We start from the raw sequence: 19,570 nt of genomic DNA, 5'->3' as shown, positions 1-19,570 counted from the left end.
ATCACCTGGCTTTGGGGATTTGCCTTCGCTAAATAAATAAATAACAGAGTGAGAGCAGATAAACATGTCTGAAAACTGTGGAAGCCCTTTCATTCCTTTCCTCCTTAATTCTTCATGCCATTAAAACCAGAGCTTGTCACCTCCTAACAAGGTGAGAGAGAAACGTGCCCTTTGTTTAGACTGGTAGGGATTGGAGAGACATTATTCCTGATGGAAACCCTTCTGCCTCTTTTGTGTTACAGGAACGCCAGTGAACCGGATTCCCATAATGGCAAAGCAAGTGTTAGACTTGTACATGTTGTATAAGCTCGTCACAGAGAAGGGCGGACTAGTGGAAGTTATCAATAAGAAGATTTGGCGAGAAATCACTAAAGGCCTCAACTTACCTACCTCAATTACCAGCGCAGCCTTTACACTCAGGACTCAGTAAGTAGCAGCCACTGTGTTAGACCACAGCCAGCCCTGCCGGTGTGGGATTTACCTGTTGGATGAGTCCCCTTCAACCAGAGACAGAGTGGCCAGCTGGAACTGTCACGTAGCCATAGGGGGGCAGTTGAGACAAGGGCAGCAGGCACAAGGGAGCAACATCAGCTCCAAGTTCCTCTTGCCAAGCGGCACATCTTCCCAACTTGCATATGCATTGGCCTTCATAGAAACTGGGACAAAATCCTGGAACTCTTTCCCTAACAGCACCGTGGGAGTGCCTTCATCCTGAAGGACAGCAGCACATTCAAGAAGGCAGCTCACCACCACCCTCTCAGGGGCAACTTGGGATAAGCTACAAAGGTTGACTTTGCTTGCAAAGCTCATGTCCCAATCATTTTTTTAAGTGGTTTCTAGAAAGAGAAATGTTGAGAATTGAGCATGCAGCAGACAATGGTGGAAAGTTGGGGTGTGTGAAATGGATAGGCTCCAATCTGTGACTCCTGCCCAACACAGGGGAACTGGGCTTGTTAACGAAACTTCCATTCTCTCATATGGTGCATGTTCTTGACTTAAAAAGAAGGGGTTTTTACTTCCGAGAAACCATTCAAGGGGTGATTCCATGAGCCAGCACTTCCACTAAGGGAGTGACATTCACAGTGAGTGTTTAACAGGCACCCAACAAGAAAGTAGCATCTTGAAGAGAAGAGGGAAGAAATCAGCCAATGGGAAGGCATGCAGGAGATCAAGAGGGAGGGTACACAGGCGATTTATGAGGTTGTTGCCAGGACTGGAAAATTGCGGCTATGAGGAAAGGTTGGAGAGGCTGGGGTTGTTCTCCTTGGAACAGAAGAGGCTGAGGGGAGATTTGATTGAGATGTACAAAATTGTGAGGGACCTGGATGGAGTTTTTTTTAAATTCATTCATGGGATGTGGGCGTCACTAGCTAGGCCAGCATTTATTGCCCATCCCTAATTGTCCTTTTTCAGAGGACATTTAAGAGTCAACCACATTGCTGTGGGTTTGCAGTCACATGTAGGCCAGACTAGGTAAGGACAGCAGATTTCCTTCCCTAAAGGACATTAGTGAACCAGATGGGTTTTTACAATAATTGATATTGGTTTCATGGTCATCATTTTTAATTCCAGATTTTTATTGCTTTAAATTCCACCATCTGCCTTGGCAGGATTTGAACCCAGGTCCATAGAGCTTTCCTCCAGTGAAGCTCAACGCAAGCTGGAGGTACAGCACCTCATCTTCTGACTAGGCACTTTACAGCCTTCCGGACTGAATATTGAGTTCAACAATTTTAGATCATGAACTCTCTCCTCCATCCCCACCCCCTTTCCGATCCCCCTTTTTCCCCCAATAATTTATATAGATTTTTCTTTTCCCACCCATTTCCATTATTTTTAAATATATTTCCATCCATTGTTTTATCTCTACCTTTTAGCCTTTTTTGATTCCTTCACCCCACCCCACCCCCACTAGGGCTATCTGTACCTTGCTTGTCCTGCTTTCTACCCTTAATTAGCACATTCCTTTAGATAATATCACCACCTTCAACGCCTCTTTGTCCTTTTGTCTGTGACATCTTTTGGTTATCTCCACCTATCACTGGCCCTCTATCCAGCTCTACTTATCCCACTTAAACCAGCTTATATTTCACCTCTTTTCTATTTTTACTTAGTTCTGTTGAAGAGCCATGTGGACTCGAAACGTTAACTATGTTCCTCTCCGCAGATGCTGCCAGATCTGCTGAGTTTTTCCAAGTATTTTCATTTTTGTTTTGGATTTCCAGCATCCGCAGTTTTTTTGCTTTTACCACAGAGCTTTACCCTAGGTCTTTGGATTACTAGTTGAGTGACAATACCACTACGCTGGGATGGGAAGGGCCTATTTACTTTAGCAGAGCAGTCAGTGACTAAGGGGCATAGATTTAAAGTGATTTGTAGACGGATTAGAGGAGAGGTTGCCCAGGGGTGGGGTATGTAGGGGTCTGGAACTCACTGCCTGAAAGAGGCAGAAACCCTCAACTCATTTAAAACGTGTCTGGATATGCACCTCACGTGCTATAATCTGTAGGGCTATGGACCAAATGCTGGAAAGTGGGATTAGGTTGTGTGGCCTGTTTTTCAGCCAGTGCAGACATTAAAACATACGGAATAGAAGCAGAAGTAGGCCATTCGGCCACTCGAACCAGCTCCGCCATTCAATAAGATCATGGCTGATCTGTTTATGTTTCGAGTTCCACATTCCCAACTATCCCCGATAGCCTTTGATTCCCTTGCCTAACAAGAACCTATCTACCTCTGCCTTTAAAATTTCCAGTGACCACCTTGGGGTGGTATTGTCACTGAGTCCCAGGGTATTGCTCTGGGGACCGGGGTTCAAATCCTGACAGGGCAGATGGTGAAATTTGAATTCAATAAAAATCTGGAATTAAGAGTGTGATGATGAACGCGAAACCATTGCCGATTATCAGTAAAAGCCCATCTGGCTCACTAATGCCCTTAAGGAAAGAAAATCTGCCATCCTTACCTGTATGTGATTCCAGACCCACAACAGTGTGGTTGACTCTTAAAATGCACTCTACACAAGGGTAATTAGGGAGGGGCAATAAACGCTGGCCTAGCCAGTGATGCCCACATCCCATGAATAAAATTTAGCAAAAGTCACACAACCCTCAGAGAAAAGAATTCATCTCTGCCCTATAAGGTTTACCCCTAATTTTAAAACAGTGCCCCCCCCCCCCCCCCCCCCCCCCCCCCCAGTTCTGGACTCACACACAAGAGGAAACATCATTTCCACCTCCACCTTGTCTGTGGCCGTAAATTTTCTATGATTCAAAGACGATCGTGACACATTTTTCCATTCCCTAATTGGCCATGTTTTTTTGGGGGGGTTTTCTACCTCTGCCAGGCAATGACATGGCTATGGGAGGGAGGTGAGAAGTGTCCGGTCATGATGATGCTGCAGATATAGTGAGTTTCGGGGAAGATTTGTTGGACCAACCAGCCTTACCATGGCTAAAAGCAAAGTACTGTGGATGCTGGAAATCTGAAATAAAAGCGGAAAATGCTGGGAAAAAAATCTCAGCAAGTCTGGCAGCATCAGTGGAGAGAGAAACCGAATTAACGTTTCGAGTCCATACGACTCTTCTTCAGAGCTAAACAGAAGTGGAAGTGTGATGACTGTTATTTTCAGCTGTCCATATGGTTGAGGGGGTTTGAGGTGAGGGGACACGGATAAGAGATAACGTATTGTCAACAGAGAGCCAGAAAAATTAATTTTACACAGAGGGTGGGGAAACCATGATGTGCGGTCCCAGAGATTATGCCCACATTTCCAAATTGGTAAGATAGGGCAAGAAAGGGGTGGGGGGAGCAGTGCCGACGCTAGTGGAGGATAAACACCAACACGGAAGTGGTTGGGCCAAACTGTCTGCTTCCCTGTTGTAAGTGATACTTGCGCATTCAGATAACCAACTGAGATGAGTGCAGTTCAATGCTTTAACCTTTGTACGTGTTTGACCTTAGTACATAACCTCGAGGCTATGGTGGTAGTCCAGAGATGATCCAGAGACCGCAAACCACAGGTTCGGCACTTTGCCCTTAAGTCATGGGAAATTGGCAGCATGCTGACTGAGTCTCACTGTCCTTGTGGGCTCTCTGCCAATGTATATCCAGTTTTATTTTATTATGCCTTGGGCATTGATGGCATGGCTGGTGTTTATTGCCTGTCCAGAATTGCCCTGAATAGCTGGTTGGGCCACTTCAGAGGGCATTTAAGAGCCAATCGCATTGGAAGCATTAATATCACACTCTTTGTATCCTTTGTCTGCCACCTATTTTGGCAAAGGGGCGAACTACCGTGTATTATTTATTACAAAATACGGTGTAATGGTAGCTCAGTGCGCAGAAGGCCATATAACGTGTCCTTTGTCCATCTGCAGATACATGAAATACCTCTACCCTTATGAATGTGAAAAGCAATCACTTAGCTCGCCCACAGAGCTCCAGGCAGCAATTGACAGCAACAGGCGGGAGGGCAGAAGACCCAGCTACAGCTCGGCTCTCTTTGGCTACACTCCGAGCTCGACAACCACCCTTCTATCCCCTGCCAAGGTCCATCTATCATCGATGAATGTTCCTACCTCCAATGGTACCCACCTCTCACCAGGGCTGCTCATCAAAAAAGGTAAGTGACATTTCATGACCTAGTGATCTCTTCCCATGTTTAGATCATTCCCACAATGGGTCAGTTGCACCTAAAGCCAGCCCTTGAGAGACTTGGATCCCCTATCATTCTAACCTCCTCCAGCCTTACATCCTGATCTCCCCCAATTCTGGCATCTTACACATCTGCACATTTCATCGCTGCACAATTGGTGGCCATGTCTGCAGCTGCCTTGGGGCCCAAACTCTGGAATGGCCTCTCTAAATCTCTCTCTTCCTCCATCTGTTTCTGCTTCTCTCTCTCCTCCTTTAAGATTCTTCTTAAAACCTACCAAGCTTTTGGTTGCCAGTCCCAATGTTTCCTTGGTGTCGAATTTTGTCTGCTTCATGCTCCAGTGAAGCACCTTGGAGTATTTTGTGATGTTAAAGGTGCTACAAAAATGTAAGTCATGTTGTTGTTGAAAAGTCGCTTTTGAAGCCCAACTGTCCTTTTATCTTTCATGTTTACAGTTATCCATGAATTGGGTCATTTGGGGCTTTTTAATCAATGTTTCATGTGCCTTTTGAGTTGAGTTGAGGAATTGGATTGGGTCATGTCCCAGGGTCCTCCAGGTCAGGTCCTTCAACCTCAGGGCAGAGTTGGTTAGCTGCTTCTTCGAGGTCGCGTTGGAACCTGGATTGGATCTTCAGCAGCGCTGGAGTTGTGACTCTGTTATCCACCAGTCCAAGCTGTGAGGACAGGGACTCCTCCATGCTAACTCCACTGTGGTATTAACTCTTATTGAGGAAAGACAGGTTTGCATTATATAACATTTATACCTTTCATAATGTCACAAAGCGCTTAACCAATTAAGTATTTTTTGAGGTCTAGTAGCTGTTGTAACGTAAGGAACACAGTGACCAACTTGCGCACAGCAAGCTCCCACAAACTTTTTGTGATGTTGGTTAAGGGATAACTGTTGACCCAGGACAAGGGGGGAGATCTCCCCGGCTCTCCTTTGAAATGAATGCCATGGGATATCCACTCAAGAGGACGGACAGGGGCCTCTGTTTAACATCTCATCCGAAAGACAGCCCCTCTGAAGGTGTAGCACTCCTTCAGTAGAGCCCTGAATATTACATTCAAGCCTTTGGAGTGGAACCCAAACCCATAACCTCTGACTCAAGGGCGAGCGTGTTAACAGCGCTAGACAGTAGACTTTGGGGCTGATGCCATGAGGAATGTAGTTCCTGACTTGCAGATATTTGGAATAAAATCAGCACCAAAGCTTTCCTGTCGTGTCCAGCTCCGAGATGCAGTATTCTAATCTTTCGCAATCACTCAGTTCAAATCATTATTGTCTGCTGTTCCATTTGTGTGTGTTATTCTAGTCTTGGTTCATAAGATCTGCTGCCCTCAGCAGCCTGCAGACCATTTATCTACATCGGAATAAAGTGCATTTTTAAAGAAAAGGGGCATGAAGGAATGTACACTGTTCTGTGGAAATGTTAGGAATGTATCCATTGACCTTTGAGTGAAGGTGCTGGTATATTGTCTATGAGTGGTTCTGGAGTCAGTGTAATAACATCGAGGTAAATAAGAGGAAGAGAATGTCATGGGTAGCACTGAACCAATCAGACTGGAGCATTCCAGGCATTACTGACTGAGCCAATCAGACTAGAGGGTTCTGTATGATACTGAGCCAATCTGACTGGAAGATGCCAGGTGAAAAATAAGCCAATCAGACTGGAAGATTTCAATGAAAATGAGCCAATCAGACTGGAGAATTCCAGGTCAAAATGAGCCAGTCAGACTAGAGCGTCCCAGATGTACTGAGTCACGTGAGGTTGGAGGTGAGGTTGGGGTTTGGCGGGGTAGGGGTTTGGTGGGGGTGGGGGGTTGGTTAGTAGTTTTCCTAGCCCTACACATGGGCACAGCGGATAGCAGAATATGCTGGGCAGGGGTGGAGTGTGTATGGCTGTTGAGCCTGTCACGTTTTCTGGTGGATGGATAGCTGTGCAGGGTTCCAGCGGTCCACCACCTGCACACCTCCCATCAGCTCTTCAAAATGCTGTCTGAAAGTGCCGCGCACTATCAACCCTGCAGAGTATAAATCCAGCAATCCTGCGGATTTCCCACTCGGCAAGTGAGGTTCAAATCCCCCTCACTTTCTTTCTCTGACTTGGTTCCTATCCATTCATGTGCAAAACGTATTTTTCATATCTGGTCCAAGTGGGTTTCGCAAGTATTTGCAGATCAATACAGAGATAAAAACAAAAAAACTGCGGATGCTGGAAATCCAAAACAAAAACAGAATTACCTGGAAAAACTCAGCAGGTCTGGCAGCATCGGCGGAGAAGAAAAGAGTTGACGTTTCGAGTCCTCATGACCCAGTTCTGTCGAAGGGTCATGAGGACTCGAAACGTCAACTCTTTTCTTCTCCGCCGATGCTGCCAGACCTGCTGAGTTTTTCCAGGTAATTCTGTTTTTGTTTTGCAGATCAATTCCAGCTGTACTTTTCTTTGATCTTTCTGATAATCCCCTTAATCCCCCTTTTGTTTCCTATTTATCTTCTGTTCTTTTAGAGCCATTTTATCTGATCAAATGCATTGGTCCTTTTAACCCTGGTTACAGACGAGATAAATGTCTGTAACAGAGCAGGGATGGGTCCATTAAGTTTTGTTTAAGCAAAGAGTAGAGCACAGAGGAGGCCATTCGGTCCATCAAGTCTGCATTGGCTCTTTTGAAGAGTAATCCAGAAAGTCCCACTCCCCCTGCTCTTTTCCTGTATTCCTACAGTTTTTGATCCTTCAAGTATTTGTCCAATTCCCCTTTCAGAAGCTAATATGGAATCTATTTCCACCACCCTATCAAGAAATGTGTTCTAAATCACTGTATTAGAAGCTTTCCTCGCACAGTGGCAGCAGTGTGTACCATCTACAAGATGCACTGCAGGAACTCACCAAGGCTCCTTCGACAGCACCTTCCAAACCCACAACCATTACCATCTAGAGAGACAAGGGCAGCAGGCACATGAGAACATCATCACCTGGAAGTTCCCCTCCAAGCCACACATTATCCTGACTTGGAATTATATCACCGTTCCTTCACTGTCGCTGGGTCAAAACACTGGAACTCCCTCCCTACCAGCACTGTGGGTGTACCTACACCACATGGACTGCAGCGGTTCAAGAAGGCAGCTCACCACCACCTTCTCGAGCTAAGCAGACAGAAATCTGGAAATGAGGATAGTAGGAGAAAATGGCTTAAAGGTAAAACGATCAGCCATGATCTGTTTGAATATCAGAACGGGCTTGATGGGCTGAATGGCCCACTCCTGCTCCTATGTTCTTATGTTCCTGTAGACGCAGAATAAAACTCTGCCTGTCAAGGTTAGGAGGTGCATGCTTGTAATGTGTAATTCTGTAACTAAATAAACATTGTCTCCAGTCCTACCCTTCACCAACAGGCTCTCTGGAGTGGAACAACAACTCCCAATCCTGCTCAGTGTCTGCTGTGCTAGAACGAGGTCTACTTTGACTGTGATTCCTCCTCTGGGTAGAGAGCCAACCTCCTCAGAATGCCTTGAAATTAAATTGCTTTCAAATCCTTCCATGGCCTTGAACCTGCCTATCTCTGTAACCTCCACTGGCCCTACAACCCTCTGAGAGTTGTGCACTCCTCCAACTCTGCTGTCTTCCTAGGCCCTTCAGTCCACCTTCAACTGTCCGGGCCCTAAACTTTGGAATTCTCTCCCTCGACCCGTCCACCTCTCTAACTCTCCAATGATCACGGCTGATCATCCAACTCAATAATCTGCTCCCGCTTTCTCCCCATACCCTTTGATCCCTTTCACCCCAAGAGCTATATCTAACTCCTTCTTGAAAGCACACAATGTTTTGGTCTCAGCTACTTTCTGTGGTAGCGAATCCCACAGGATCACCACTCTCTGGGTGAAGAAATTTCTCCTCATCTCAGTCCTAAATGGTCCACCCCGTACCCTCAGACTGTGACCCCTGGTTCTGGACTCCCCCCACCATCGGGAACATCCTTCCTGCATCCACCCTGTCTGGTCCTGTTAGAATTTTATAGGTTTCTATGAGATCCCCCCCCTCATACTTCTGAATATGATCCGAGCCGACTCAATCTCTCCTCGTATGTCAGTCCCGCCATCCCAGGAATCAGTCGGGTAAACCTCCGCTCTAGAGCAAGTAGAGAGTGCCACCCGCGGAGCCAGGGCTGACAACCGAATGCCGCTGTGTGATTGATGGCGGATTGTCGTTTATCCGGGATGCCGTAGCGCCCTGACTCTGCCCGTTTATTTTCCCTTCAGAGGATGCAGCAGCTGGGGCCTGCTCTTTGACGCCCGGCCGGATCCACATCCCATTGGCCCAGGGCGGGCACCCTTCCTCGGCCCAGGCTGTCACCCTGGAGCAGCTGAGGGAGAAGCTGGAGGGTGGGGAGCCCCCCGAGAAGCGGATGGCCAGACTCGCCGAAGGCCAACAGCGCCTGATGCAGCAGGCCCTGCAGCAGAACCTCTTCGCCATGGCGACCCACGTGCCTATGAGCATCAAAATCAACGGGAAAGGTGAGGCCTGATTCGAAGTGGTGCCGGGCGCTCCCCTCCCCGGCCCCTAGGGGGGTGGGGGCGGTGGTCTTGTGGTGACATCACCGGGGGGGGTGCCCAGGCTGGAGGCTCTGGGGACGCGGGTTCAATTCCCCCCCCCTCCCCCCCGACAGCAGCTGGGTGGGGGTTTCAATTCCGCTTATCGTTTAAATTCAGTTGATAAATCTGGAATTCAAAGCTAGTCTCTGTAATGGTGACCGTGACCGTAAGAACTTAGCTGGCTTACTCAGGAAACCCGCCGTCCTTAGCCGGTCTGGCCTACACGTGACTCCGGGCCCACAGCAACGGGGTTGACTCTTAACTGCCCGTCTGAAATGGCCGAGCAAGCCCACTCAGTTCGAGGGCGACCAAGGTTGGACTTCCTAGCGACACACACAAAAACGCCCCAGGGATGCGGCAGCCAATTTTCCCACTGCCCCTTCTCCAAATTGTGCCCCCCACCCCCCAAAAAAAATGTTACCCCCACACCGCACCCCCCCCCCCCTCCAAATTATTGCTCACACCCTGCACGATACTGAATCAACTGTTGTGTTTTGTGTGGATTAGTATTGACATAATTCCTGTCTAACCTCTGCCTGAAAGTAGCCTGACCCCAGGATCTTGGCCCGGTCAGCCTCGACGATGACCGCAGGCAAGTTTTTCGACCACTGGGACCATTTCCTCACCGTCTCTGCTCGTCCATCAAATTAGCAACTTGGATGAAGGTGTTTTGGTTTAAAATTCTCCCCTTCCCCCAAGTGTCCGTAAGATAGTCAGCCATGGCCAGCCTTAGCACTGAGCTACATTCTATATCTTTCCAACACCAATGTGCTTCCCCACTAGACGCTTGTTCTCCTCCAGCTCCAACAGAGATCAGTTAAATAAGCGCACGCGGGGGAAATAGAGGTTTCAGTTTGGAATGGTATCTTTTTTAAAATTCATTTATGGAATGTGGGTGCCGTTGGCTAGGCCAGCTTTTATTGCCCATCCCTAATTGCCCTTGATTGTGTGTGTCTGAGTCTCTATATGCATGGCTCTTCATATCTCTGTGTACATGTCTCTGCGTTTGGGTGTATGTTATGTGCTTTTGGCCAGGGCAAGACCAGAAATTCCCATCAAAAAAGTCAACGGGCTTTTTGCTGGATCAACAAATTTTCAGTCCCACCTGCGATGGGTCCTGCCTTCTGCATGCGTGTCTACATGTGTGTCTCTGTACACGTGTTACGTGTGCCTCTGTGTGTTTGAGTTGTGTATGTTTAGTGTGTGTGTGGTGTGAGTGTGTTATGTCTGTGTTTGTGTGAGCATGTGTTGTGTTATGTATGTGTGTGGGTGTGTGTGTCGTGTGCGTGCATTTGTGTGGGGGCGTGTCTGAGTACATGTGTGTGCATTGTGTCATGGGTGTGTGTTGTGGGTGCATGTGTTGTTTGGATGTGTGAGTGCATGTGTGGTGTGTGGTATGTGTATGTGTGTTTGTGTTGGTGTGCGCCTGTGTGTGCTTGGGTACATGTGTCATGTGTCTGTGTGGATGTGTGTGTGTGTGTGTCTGAGTGCACCTGTGTGTGTGTTTTGTGTCGTGGGTGTGTGTTGTATGGATGTGTGTCTGGGTGCATCTGTGTGTGTGTGTGTGTGTGTTGTGGGTGTGTGTGTGTCTGGGCACATGTGTCATGTGCCTGGGTGTATGTGTTGTATGTGGGTGTGTGTGTGCTGTGTTCTGTGGGTGTGTGTGCTGTGTTCTGTGGGCGTGTGTGGGTGTGTGTGTTGTGTGGATGTGTGTGCACTGGTGTGTGTGCGCATGCGTGTGTGTCTGTATGTGTGTGTGTGTGTGTGTGTGTGTGTGTGTGCGTGTGCATGTGAGCATGCACATGTGTGTATTCTGTGTTTGCAGACCCTGTGCTGGAGCATTAGATGCCCTAGGCAAACCTTCAGCCTTGCACCCCCTCCTCACTCCTCCACAATTAACCTGTGAAAATGAATATTGTGCATTTATAGTTACGGATTAATTTTACATGAGAAAGCAGAACATTGTGATACTGATTGTGAATTCTCATTGTTCTACACTTCCCACAGGATATGTACTAGAAGAAATGAACATGATAATGTGTGATATAACTCACATGATATAATACTGTGTGTTCCTGCAACAGTTACCAGATAATTTTATGATCAATTTACACAGTAAATAATCATTACGATAGAGAGACTGAGCTAGATTAAATTATGTTCTTTGATATTATTTACAGGCTCACAGTTTTGCAAGTCATTTAAATGTTCAGATTTGTAAAACTGTCACAAACAGAATGAGGAATGTAATAGGAAATTTTAGGAAAGACTCAATGTAAATACATGGAAATCGATATGTATGTCAGTGGACGTATATTAGGAAACCTACACCTTTCATTCCCACTGCTGAAGGCGGTTTGTTTACTTACGTAGTTTCATGAATAGTTCTTTCAGTTTTTTGCCAACATCCCCCAAATTCTGCCCCTCTAGGCGACCACCTAGTTTGCTGAAGGTTACACCAGTCCCTGTGTGAGGGATCTGGACTGTCTTACTACCTGCCCAGCTTTAAGCAGCTGTACCACTCTGCCACCTCCCTCCCAGTAACAGGTTTCCTCTTCTGCAGCCCCCTGATCCTGGTCCGACTCCCATTCTTGCTTTGTCCTAGCCCGGAAAAGAGAAGGGGAGCAATCTAGAACCTGCTCTCTGGGGTAGGAAACTTGAGGAGCACAGCATGCGGGAGAGAGTGACATGGAGAGTGGGGGACAGAGAGTGACATGGAGAGTGGGGGACAGAGAGAGGCATGGAGAGTGGGGGACAGAGAGAGACATGGAGAGTGGGGGAGAGAGAGAGAGACATGGAGGGTCGGGGGGAGAGAGACACATGGAGAGTGGGGGGGACAGAGAGAGACATGGAGAGTGGGGGAGAGAGAGAGACATGGAGAGTGGGGGAGAGAGAGAGACATGGAGAGTGGGGGAGAGAGAGAGACATGGAGAGTGGGGGAGAGAGAGAGACATGGAGAGTGGGGGAGAGAGAGAGACATGGAGAGTGGGGGAGAGAGAGAGACATGGAGAGTGGGGGAGAGAGAGACATGGAGAGTGGGGGGGAGAGAGAGACATGGAGAGTGGGGGAGAGAGAGAGACATGGAGAGTGGGGGAGAGAGAGAGACATGGAGAGTGGGGGAGAGAGAGAGACATGGAGAGTGGGGGAGAGAGAGAGACATGGAGAGTGGGGGAGAGAGAGAGACATGGAGAGTGGGGGAGAGAGAGAGACATGGAGAGTGGGGGAGAGAGAGAGACATGGAGAGTGGGGGAGAGAGAGAGACATGGAGAGTGGGGGAGAGAGAGAGACATGGAGAGTGGGGGAGAGAGAGAGACATGGAGAGTGGGGGAGAGAGAGAGACATGGAGAGTGGGGGAGAGAGAGAGACATGGAGAGTGGGGGAGAGAGAGAGACATGGAGAGTGGGGGAGAGAGAGAGACATGGAGAGTGGGGGAGAGAGAGAGACATGGAGAGTGGGGGAGAGAGAGAGACATGGAGAGTGGGGGAGAGAGAGAGACATGGAGAGTGGGGGAGAGAGAGAGACATGGAGAGTGGGGGAGAGAGAGAGACATGGAGAGTGGGGGAGAGAGAGAGACATGGAGAGTGGGGGAGAGAGAGGGACATGGAGAGTGGGGGAGAGAGAGAGACATGGAGAGTGGGGGAGAGAGAGAGACATGGAGAGTGGGGGAGAGAGAGAGACATGGAGAGTGGGGGAGAGAGAGAGACATGGAGAGTGGGGGAGAGAGAGAGACATGGAGAGTGGGGGACAGAGAGAGACATGGAGAGTGGGGGACAGAGAGAGTCATGGAGAGTGGGGGACAGAGAGAGTCATGGAGAGTGGGGGACAGAGAGAGTCATGGAGAGTGGGGGACAGAGAGAGAGAGAGACATGGAGAGTCGGGGAGAGAGAGAGAGACATGGAGAGTCGGGGAGAGAGAGAGAGACATGGAGAGTGGGCGAGAGACATGGAGAGTGGGGGAGGGACATGGAGAGTGGGGGAGAGACATGGAGAGTGGGGGAGGGACATGGAGAGTGGGGAAGGGACATGGAGAGTGGGGAAGGGACATGGAGAGTGGGGGAGAGATAGACATGGAGAGTGGGGGAGGGAGCGAGAGAAACCTGGAGAGTGGCGGCGAGAGAGAGAGAGACATGGAAAGTGGGGGGGGCGAGAGAGAGAGAGACATGGCGACTGGGGCAGAGACATGGCGAGTGGGGGAGAGAGAGAGAGAAATGGAGGGTGGGGGAGAGACAGACATGGAGGGTGGGGGAGAGACAGACATGGAGGGTGGGGGAGAGACAGACATGGAGAGTCGGGGAGAGACAGACATGGAGAGTCGGGGAGAGAGAGAGAGAGAGACATGGTGAGTGGGGGAGAGACATGGAGAGTGGGTGAGAGACATGGAGGGTGGGGGAGAGACATGGTGAGTGGGGGAGAGACATGGTGGGTGGGCGAGAGACATGGAGAGTGGGCGAGAGACATGGAGAGTGGGCGAGAGACATGGAGAGTAGGGGATAGACATGGAGAGTGGGGGAGAGACATGGTGAGTGGGGGAGAGAGAGAGACATGGAGAGTGGGGGAGAGAGAGGGACATGGAGAGTGGGGGAGAGAGAGAGACATGGAGAGTGGGGGAGAGAGAGAGACATGGAGAGTGGGGGAGAGAGAGAGACATGGAGAGTGGGGGAGAGAGAGAGACATGGAGAGTGGGGGAGAGAGAGAGACATGGAGAGTGGGGGAGAGTTGGAGAGAGACATGGAGAGTGGGGGAGAGAGAGAGACATGGAGAGTGGGGGAGAGAGAGAGACATGGAGAGTGGGGGACAGAGAGAGACATGGAGAGTGGGGGACAGAGAGAGACATGGAGAGTGGGGGACAGAGAGAGTCATGGAGAGTGGGGGACAGAGAGAGTCATGGAGAGAGGGGGACAGAGAGAGTCATGGAGAGTGGGGGACAGAGAGAGAGAGAGACATGGAGAGTCGGGGAGAGAGAGAGAGACATGGAGAGTCGGGGAGAGAGAGAGAGACATGGAGAGTGGGGGAGAGACATGGAGAGTGGGGGAGAGACATGGTGAGTGGGCGAGAGACATGGAGAGTGGGCGAGAGACATGGAGAGTGGGGGAGGGACATGGAGAGTGGGGGAGAGACATGGAGAGTGGGGGAGGGACATGGAGAGTGGGGAAGGGACATGGAGAGTGGGGAAGGGACATGGAGAGTGGGGAAGGGACATGGAGAGTGGGGGAGAGATAGACATGGAGAGTGGGGGAGGGAGCGAGAGAAACCTGGAGAGTGGCGGCGAGAGAGAGAGAGACATGGAAAGTGGGGGGGGCGAGAGAGAGAGAGACATGGCGACTGGGGCAGAGACATGGCGAGTGGGGGAGAGAGAGAGAGAAATGGAGGGTGGGGGAGAGACAGACATGGAGGGTGGGGGAGAGACAGACATGGAGAGTCGGGGAGAGACAGACATGGAGAGTCGGGGAGAGAGAGAGAGAGAGAGACATGGTGAGTGGGGGAGAGACATGGAGAGTGGGTGAGAGACATGGAGGGTGGGGGAGAGACATGGTGAGTGGGGGAGAGACATGGTGGGTGGGCGAGAGACATGGAGAGTGGGCGAGAGACATGGAGAGTGGGCGAGAGACATGGAGAGTAGGGGATAGACATGGAGAGTGGGGGAGAGACATGGTGAGTGGGGGAGAGACATGGTGAGTGGGGGAGAGACATGGTGAGTGGGGGAGAGACATGGTGAGTGGGGGAGAGAGAGACATGGTGAGTGGGGGAGAGAGAGACATGGAGAGTGGGGGAGAGAGAGACATGGAGAGTGGGGGAGAGAGAGACATGGAGAGTGGGGGAGAGAGAGACATGGAGAGTGGGGGAGAGAGGGACATGGAGAGTGGGGGAGAGAGAGACATGGAGAGTGGGGGAGAGAGAGACATGGAGAGTGGGGGAGAGAGAGACATGGAGAGTGGGGGAGAGAGAGACATGGAGAGTGGGGGAGAGAGAGACATGGAGAGTGGGGGAGAGAGAGACATGGAGAGTGTGGGAGAGAGAGACATGGAGAGTGGGGGAGAGAGAGACATGGAGAGTGGGGGAGAGAGAGACATGGAGAGTGGGGGAGAGAGAGACATGGAGAGTGGGGGAGAGAGAGACATGGAGAGTGGGGGAGAGAGAGACATGGAGAGTGGGACAGAGAGAGACATGGAGAGTGGGGGAGAGAGAGACATGGAGAGTGGGGGAGAGAGAGACATGGAGAGGGGGGGACAGAGAGAGACATGGAGAGTGGGGGACAGAGAGAGACATGGAGAGTGGGGGACAGAGAGAGACATGGAGAGTGGGGCACAGAGAGAGACATGGAGAGTGGGGGACAGAGAGAGACATGGAGAGTGGGGGACAGAGAGACATGGAGAGTGGGGGACAGAGAGAGACATGGAGAGTGGGGGACAGAGAGAGACATGGAGAGTGGGGGACAGAGAGAGACATGGAGAGTGGGGGACAGAGAGAGACATGGAGAGTGGGGGACAGAGAGAGACATGGAGAGTGGGGGACAGAGAGAGACATGGAGAGTGGGGGACAGAGAGAGACATGGAGAGTGGGGGACAGAGAGAGACATGGAGAGTGGGGGACAGAGAGAGACATGGAGAGTGGGGGACAGAGAGAGACATGGAGAGTGGGGGACAGAGAGAGAGACATGGAGAGTGGGGGACAGAGAGAGAGACATGGAGAGTGGGGGACAGAGAGAGAGACATGGAGAGTGGGGGACAGAGAGAGAGACATGGAGAGTGGGGGAGAGACATGGTGAGTGGGGGAGATACATGGAGAGTGGGGAAGGGACATGGAGAGTGGGGAAGGGACATGGAGAGTGGGGGAGAGAGAGACATGGAGAGTGGGGGAGAGACATGGAGAGTGGGGGAGAGACATGGAGAGTGGGGAAGGGACATGGAGAGTGGGGGAGGGACATGGAGAGTGGGGGAGGGACATGGAGAGTGGGGGAGGGACATGGAGAGTGGGGAAGGGACATGGAGAGTGGGGGAGAGACATGGAGAGTGGGGGAGAGATAGACATGGAGAGTGGGTGAGGGAGCGAGAGAAACCTGGAGAGTGGCGGCGAGAGAGAGAGAGACATGGAAAGTGGGGGGGGCGAGAGAGAGAGAGACATGGCGACTGGGGCAGAGACATGGCGAGTCGGGGAGAGAGAGAGAGAAATGGAGGGTGGGGGAGAGACAGACATGGAGGGTGGGGGAGAGACAGACATGGAGAGTCGGGGAGAGACAGACATGGAGAGTCGGGGAGAGAGAGAGAGAGAGACATGGTGAGTGGGGGAGAGACATGGAGAGTGGGTGAGAGACATGGAGAGTGGGTGAGAGACATGGAGAGTGGGTGAGAGACATGGAGAGTGGGGGAGAGACATGGTGAGTGGGGGAGAGACATGGTGGGTGGGCGAGAGACATGGAGAGTGGGCGAGAGACATGGAGAGTGGGCGAGAGACATGGAGAGTGGGTGAGAGACATGGAGAGTGGGGGAGGGACATGGTGAGTGGGGGAGAGACATGGAGAGTGGGGGAGAGACATGGTGAGTGGGGGACAGAGAGAGACATGGAGAGTGGGGGACAGAGAGAGACATGGAGAGTGGGGGACAGAGAGAGACATGGAGAGTGGGGGACAGAGAGAGACATGGAGAGTGGGGGACAGAGAGAGACATGGAGAGTGGGGGACAGAGAGAGACATGGAGAGTGGGGAACAGAGAGAGACATGGAGAGTGGGGGACAGAGAGAGACATGGAGAGTGGGGGACAGAGCGAGACATGGAGAGTGGGGGACAGAGCGAGACATGGAGAGTGGGGGACAGAGCGAGACATGGAGAGTGGGGGACAGAGCGAGACATGGAGAGTGGGGGACAGAGCGAGACATGGAGAGTGGGGGACAGAGAGAGACATGGAGAGTGGGGGACAGAGAGAGAGAGAGACATGGAGAGTGGGGGAGAGAGAGAGAGACATGGAGAGTGGGGGAGAGACATGGTGAGTGGGGGAGATACATGGTGAGTGGGGAAGAGACATGGAGAGTGGGGGAGAGACATGGAGAGTGGGGGAGAGACATGGAGAGTGGGGAAGGGACATGGAGAGTGGGGGAGAGAGAGACATGGAGAGTGGGCGAGAGACATGGAGAGTGGGCGAGAGACATGGAGAGTGGGGAAGGGACATGGAGAGTGGGGGAGAGACATGGAGAGTGGGGGAGGGACATGGAGAGTGGGGAAGGGACATGGAGAGTGGGGAAGGGACATGGAGAGTGGGGAAGGGACATGGAGAGTGGGGGAGAGATAGACATGGAGAGTGGGGGAGGGAGCGAGAGAAACCTGGAGAGTGGCGGCGAGAGAGAGAGAGACATGGAAAGTGGGGGGGGGCGAGAGAGAGAGAGACATGGCGACTGGGGCAGAGACATGGCGAGTGGGGGAGAGAGAGAGAGAAATGGAGGGTGGGGGAGAGACAGACATGGAGGGTGGGGGAGAGACAGACATGGAGAGTCGGGGAGAGACAGACATGGAGAGTCGGGGAGAGAGAGAGAGAGAGACATGGTGAGTGGGGGAGAGACATGGAGAGTGGGTGAGAGACATGGAGGGTGGGGGAGAGACATGGTGAGTGGGGGAGAGACATGCTGGGTGGGCGAGAGACATGGAGAGTGGGCGAGAGACATGGAGAGTGGGCGAGAGACATGGAGAGTAGGGGATAGACATGGAGAGTGGGGGAGAGACATGGTGAGTGGGGGAGAGACATGGTGAGTGGGGGAGAGACATGGTGAGTGGGGGAGAGACATGGTGAGTGGGGGAGAGAGAGACATGGAGAGTGGGGGAGAGAGAGACATGGAGAGTGGGGGAGAGAGAGACATGGAGAGTGGGGGAGAGAGAGACATGGAGAGTGGGGGAGAGAGAGACATGGAGAGTGGGGGAGAGAGAGACATGGAGAGTGGGGGAGAGACATGGAGAGTGGGGGAGAGAGGGACATGGAGAGTGGGGGACAGAGTGACATGGAGAGTGGGGGACAGAGAGACATGGAGAGTGGGGGAGAGAGACACATGGAGAGTGGGGGAGAGAGAGACATGGAGAGTGGGGGAGAGAGAGACATGGAGAGTGGGGGAGAGAGAGACATGGAGAGTGGGGGAGAGAGAGACATGGAGAGTGGGGGAGAGAGAGACATGGAGAGTGGGGGAGAGAGAGACATGGAGAGTGGGGGAGAGAGAGACATGGAGAGTGGGGGAGAGAGAGACATGGAGAGTGGGACAGAGAGAGACATGGAGAGTGGGACAGAGAGAGACATGGAGAGGGTGGGACAGAGAGAGACATGGAGAGTGGGGGACAGAGAGAGACATGGAGAGTGGGGGACAGAGAGAGACATGGAGAGTGGGGGACAGAGAGAGACATGGAGAGTGGGGGACAGAGAGAGACATGGAGAGTGGGGGACAGAGAGAGACATGGAGAGTGGGGGACAGAGAGAGACATGGAGAGTGGGGGACAGAGAGAGACATGGAGAGTGGGGGACAGAGAGAGACATGGAGAGTGGGGGACAGAGAGAGACATGGAGAGTGGGGGACAGAGAGAGACATGGAGAGTGGGGGACAGAGAGAGACATGGAGAGTGGGGGACAGAGAGAGACATGGAGAGTGGGGGACAGAGAGAGACATGGAGAGTGGGGGACAGAGAGAGACATGGAGAGTGGGGGACAGAGAGAGACATGGAGAGTGGGGGACAGAGAGAGACATGGAGAGTGGGGGACAGAGAGAGACATGGAGAGTGGGGGACAGAGAGAGAGAGAGACATGGAGAGTGGGGGAGAGACATGGAGAGTGGGGGAGAGACATGGTGAGTGGGGGAGAGACATGGTGAGTGGGGGAGAGACATGGAGAGTGGGCGAGAGACATGGAGAGTGGGGGAGAGACATGGAGAGTGGGGAAGGGACATGGAGAGTGGGGAAGGGACATGGAGAGTGGGGGAGAGAGAGACATGGAGAGTGGGCGAGAGACATGGAGAGTGGGGGAGAGACATGGAGAGTGGGGAAGGGACATGGAGAGTGGGGGAGGGACATGGAGAGTGGGGGAGGGACATGGAGAGTGGGGAAGGGACATGGAGAGTGGGGGAGAGACATGGAGAGTGGGGGAGAGATAGACATGGAGTGTGGGTGAGGGAGCGAGAGAAACCTGGAGAGTGGCGGCGAGAGAGAGAGAGACATGGAAAGTGGGGGGGGCGAGAGAGAGAGAGACATGGCGACTGGGGCAGAGACATGGCGAGTGGGGGAGAGAGAGAGAGAAATGGAGGGTGGGGGAGAGACAGACATGGAGGGTGGGGGAGAGACAGACATGGAGAGTCGGGGAG

The 19,570-nt window shown here is 51.8% G+C and overlaps 1 protein-coding gene across 1 annotated transcript in view; it reads left to right on the top strand.

The window, feature by feature from the left end:
* Positions 1-19,570, top strand: part of arid3b (AT rich interactive domain 3B (BRIGHT-like)) — a 312,831-nt gene that overhangs the window by 183,181 nt on the left and 110,080 nt on the right. Inside the window, exons 5-7 of the mRNA XM_041178228.1 lie at positions 243-426; positions 4,380-4,624; positions 8,916-9,170. Of these exons, the coding sequence (XP_041034162.1) occupies positions 243-426; positions 4,380-4,624; positions 8,916-9,170 (684 nt within the window). The remainder of the gene's footprint in view (positions 1-242; positions 427-4,379; positions 4,625-8,915; positions 9,171-19,570) is intronic.

This window comes from Carcharodon carcharias, chromosome 32 (assembly GCF_017639515.1).
Source record: "Carcharodon carcharias isolate sCarCar2 chromosome 32, sCarCar2.pri, whole genome shotgun sequence".
NCBI classification, from domain to species: Eukaryota; Metazoa; Chordata; class Chondrichthyes; order Lamniformes; family Lamnidae; genus Carcharodon; species Carcharodon carcharias.
Note: the sequence above shows the minus strand (reverse complement) of the source record. Positions and strands in the feature narration are given on the sequence as shown.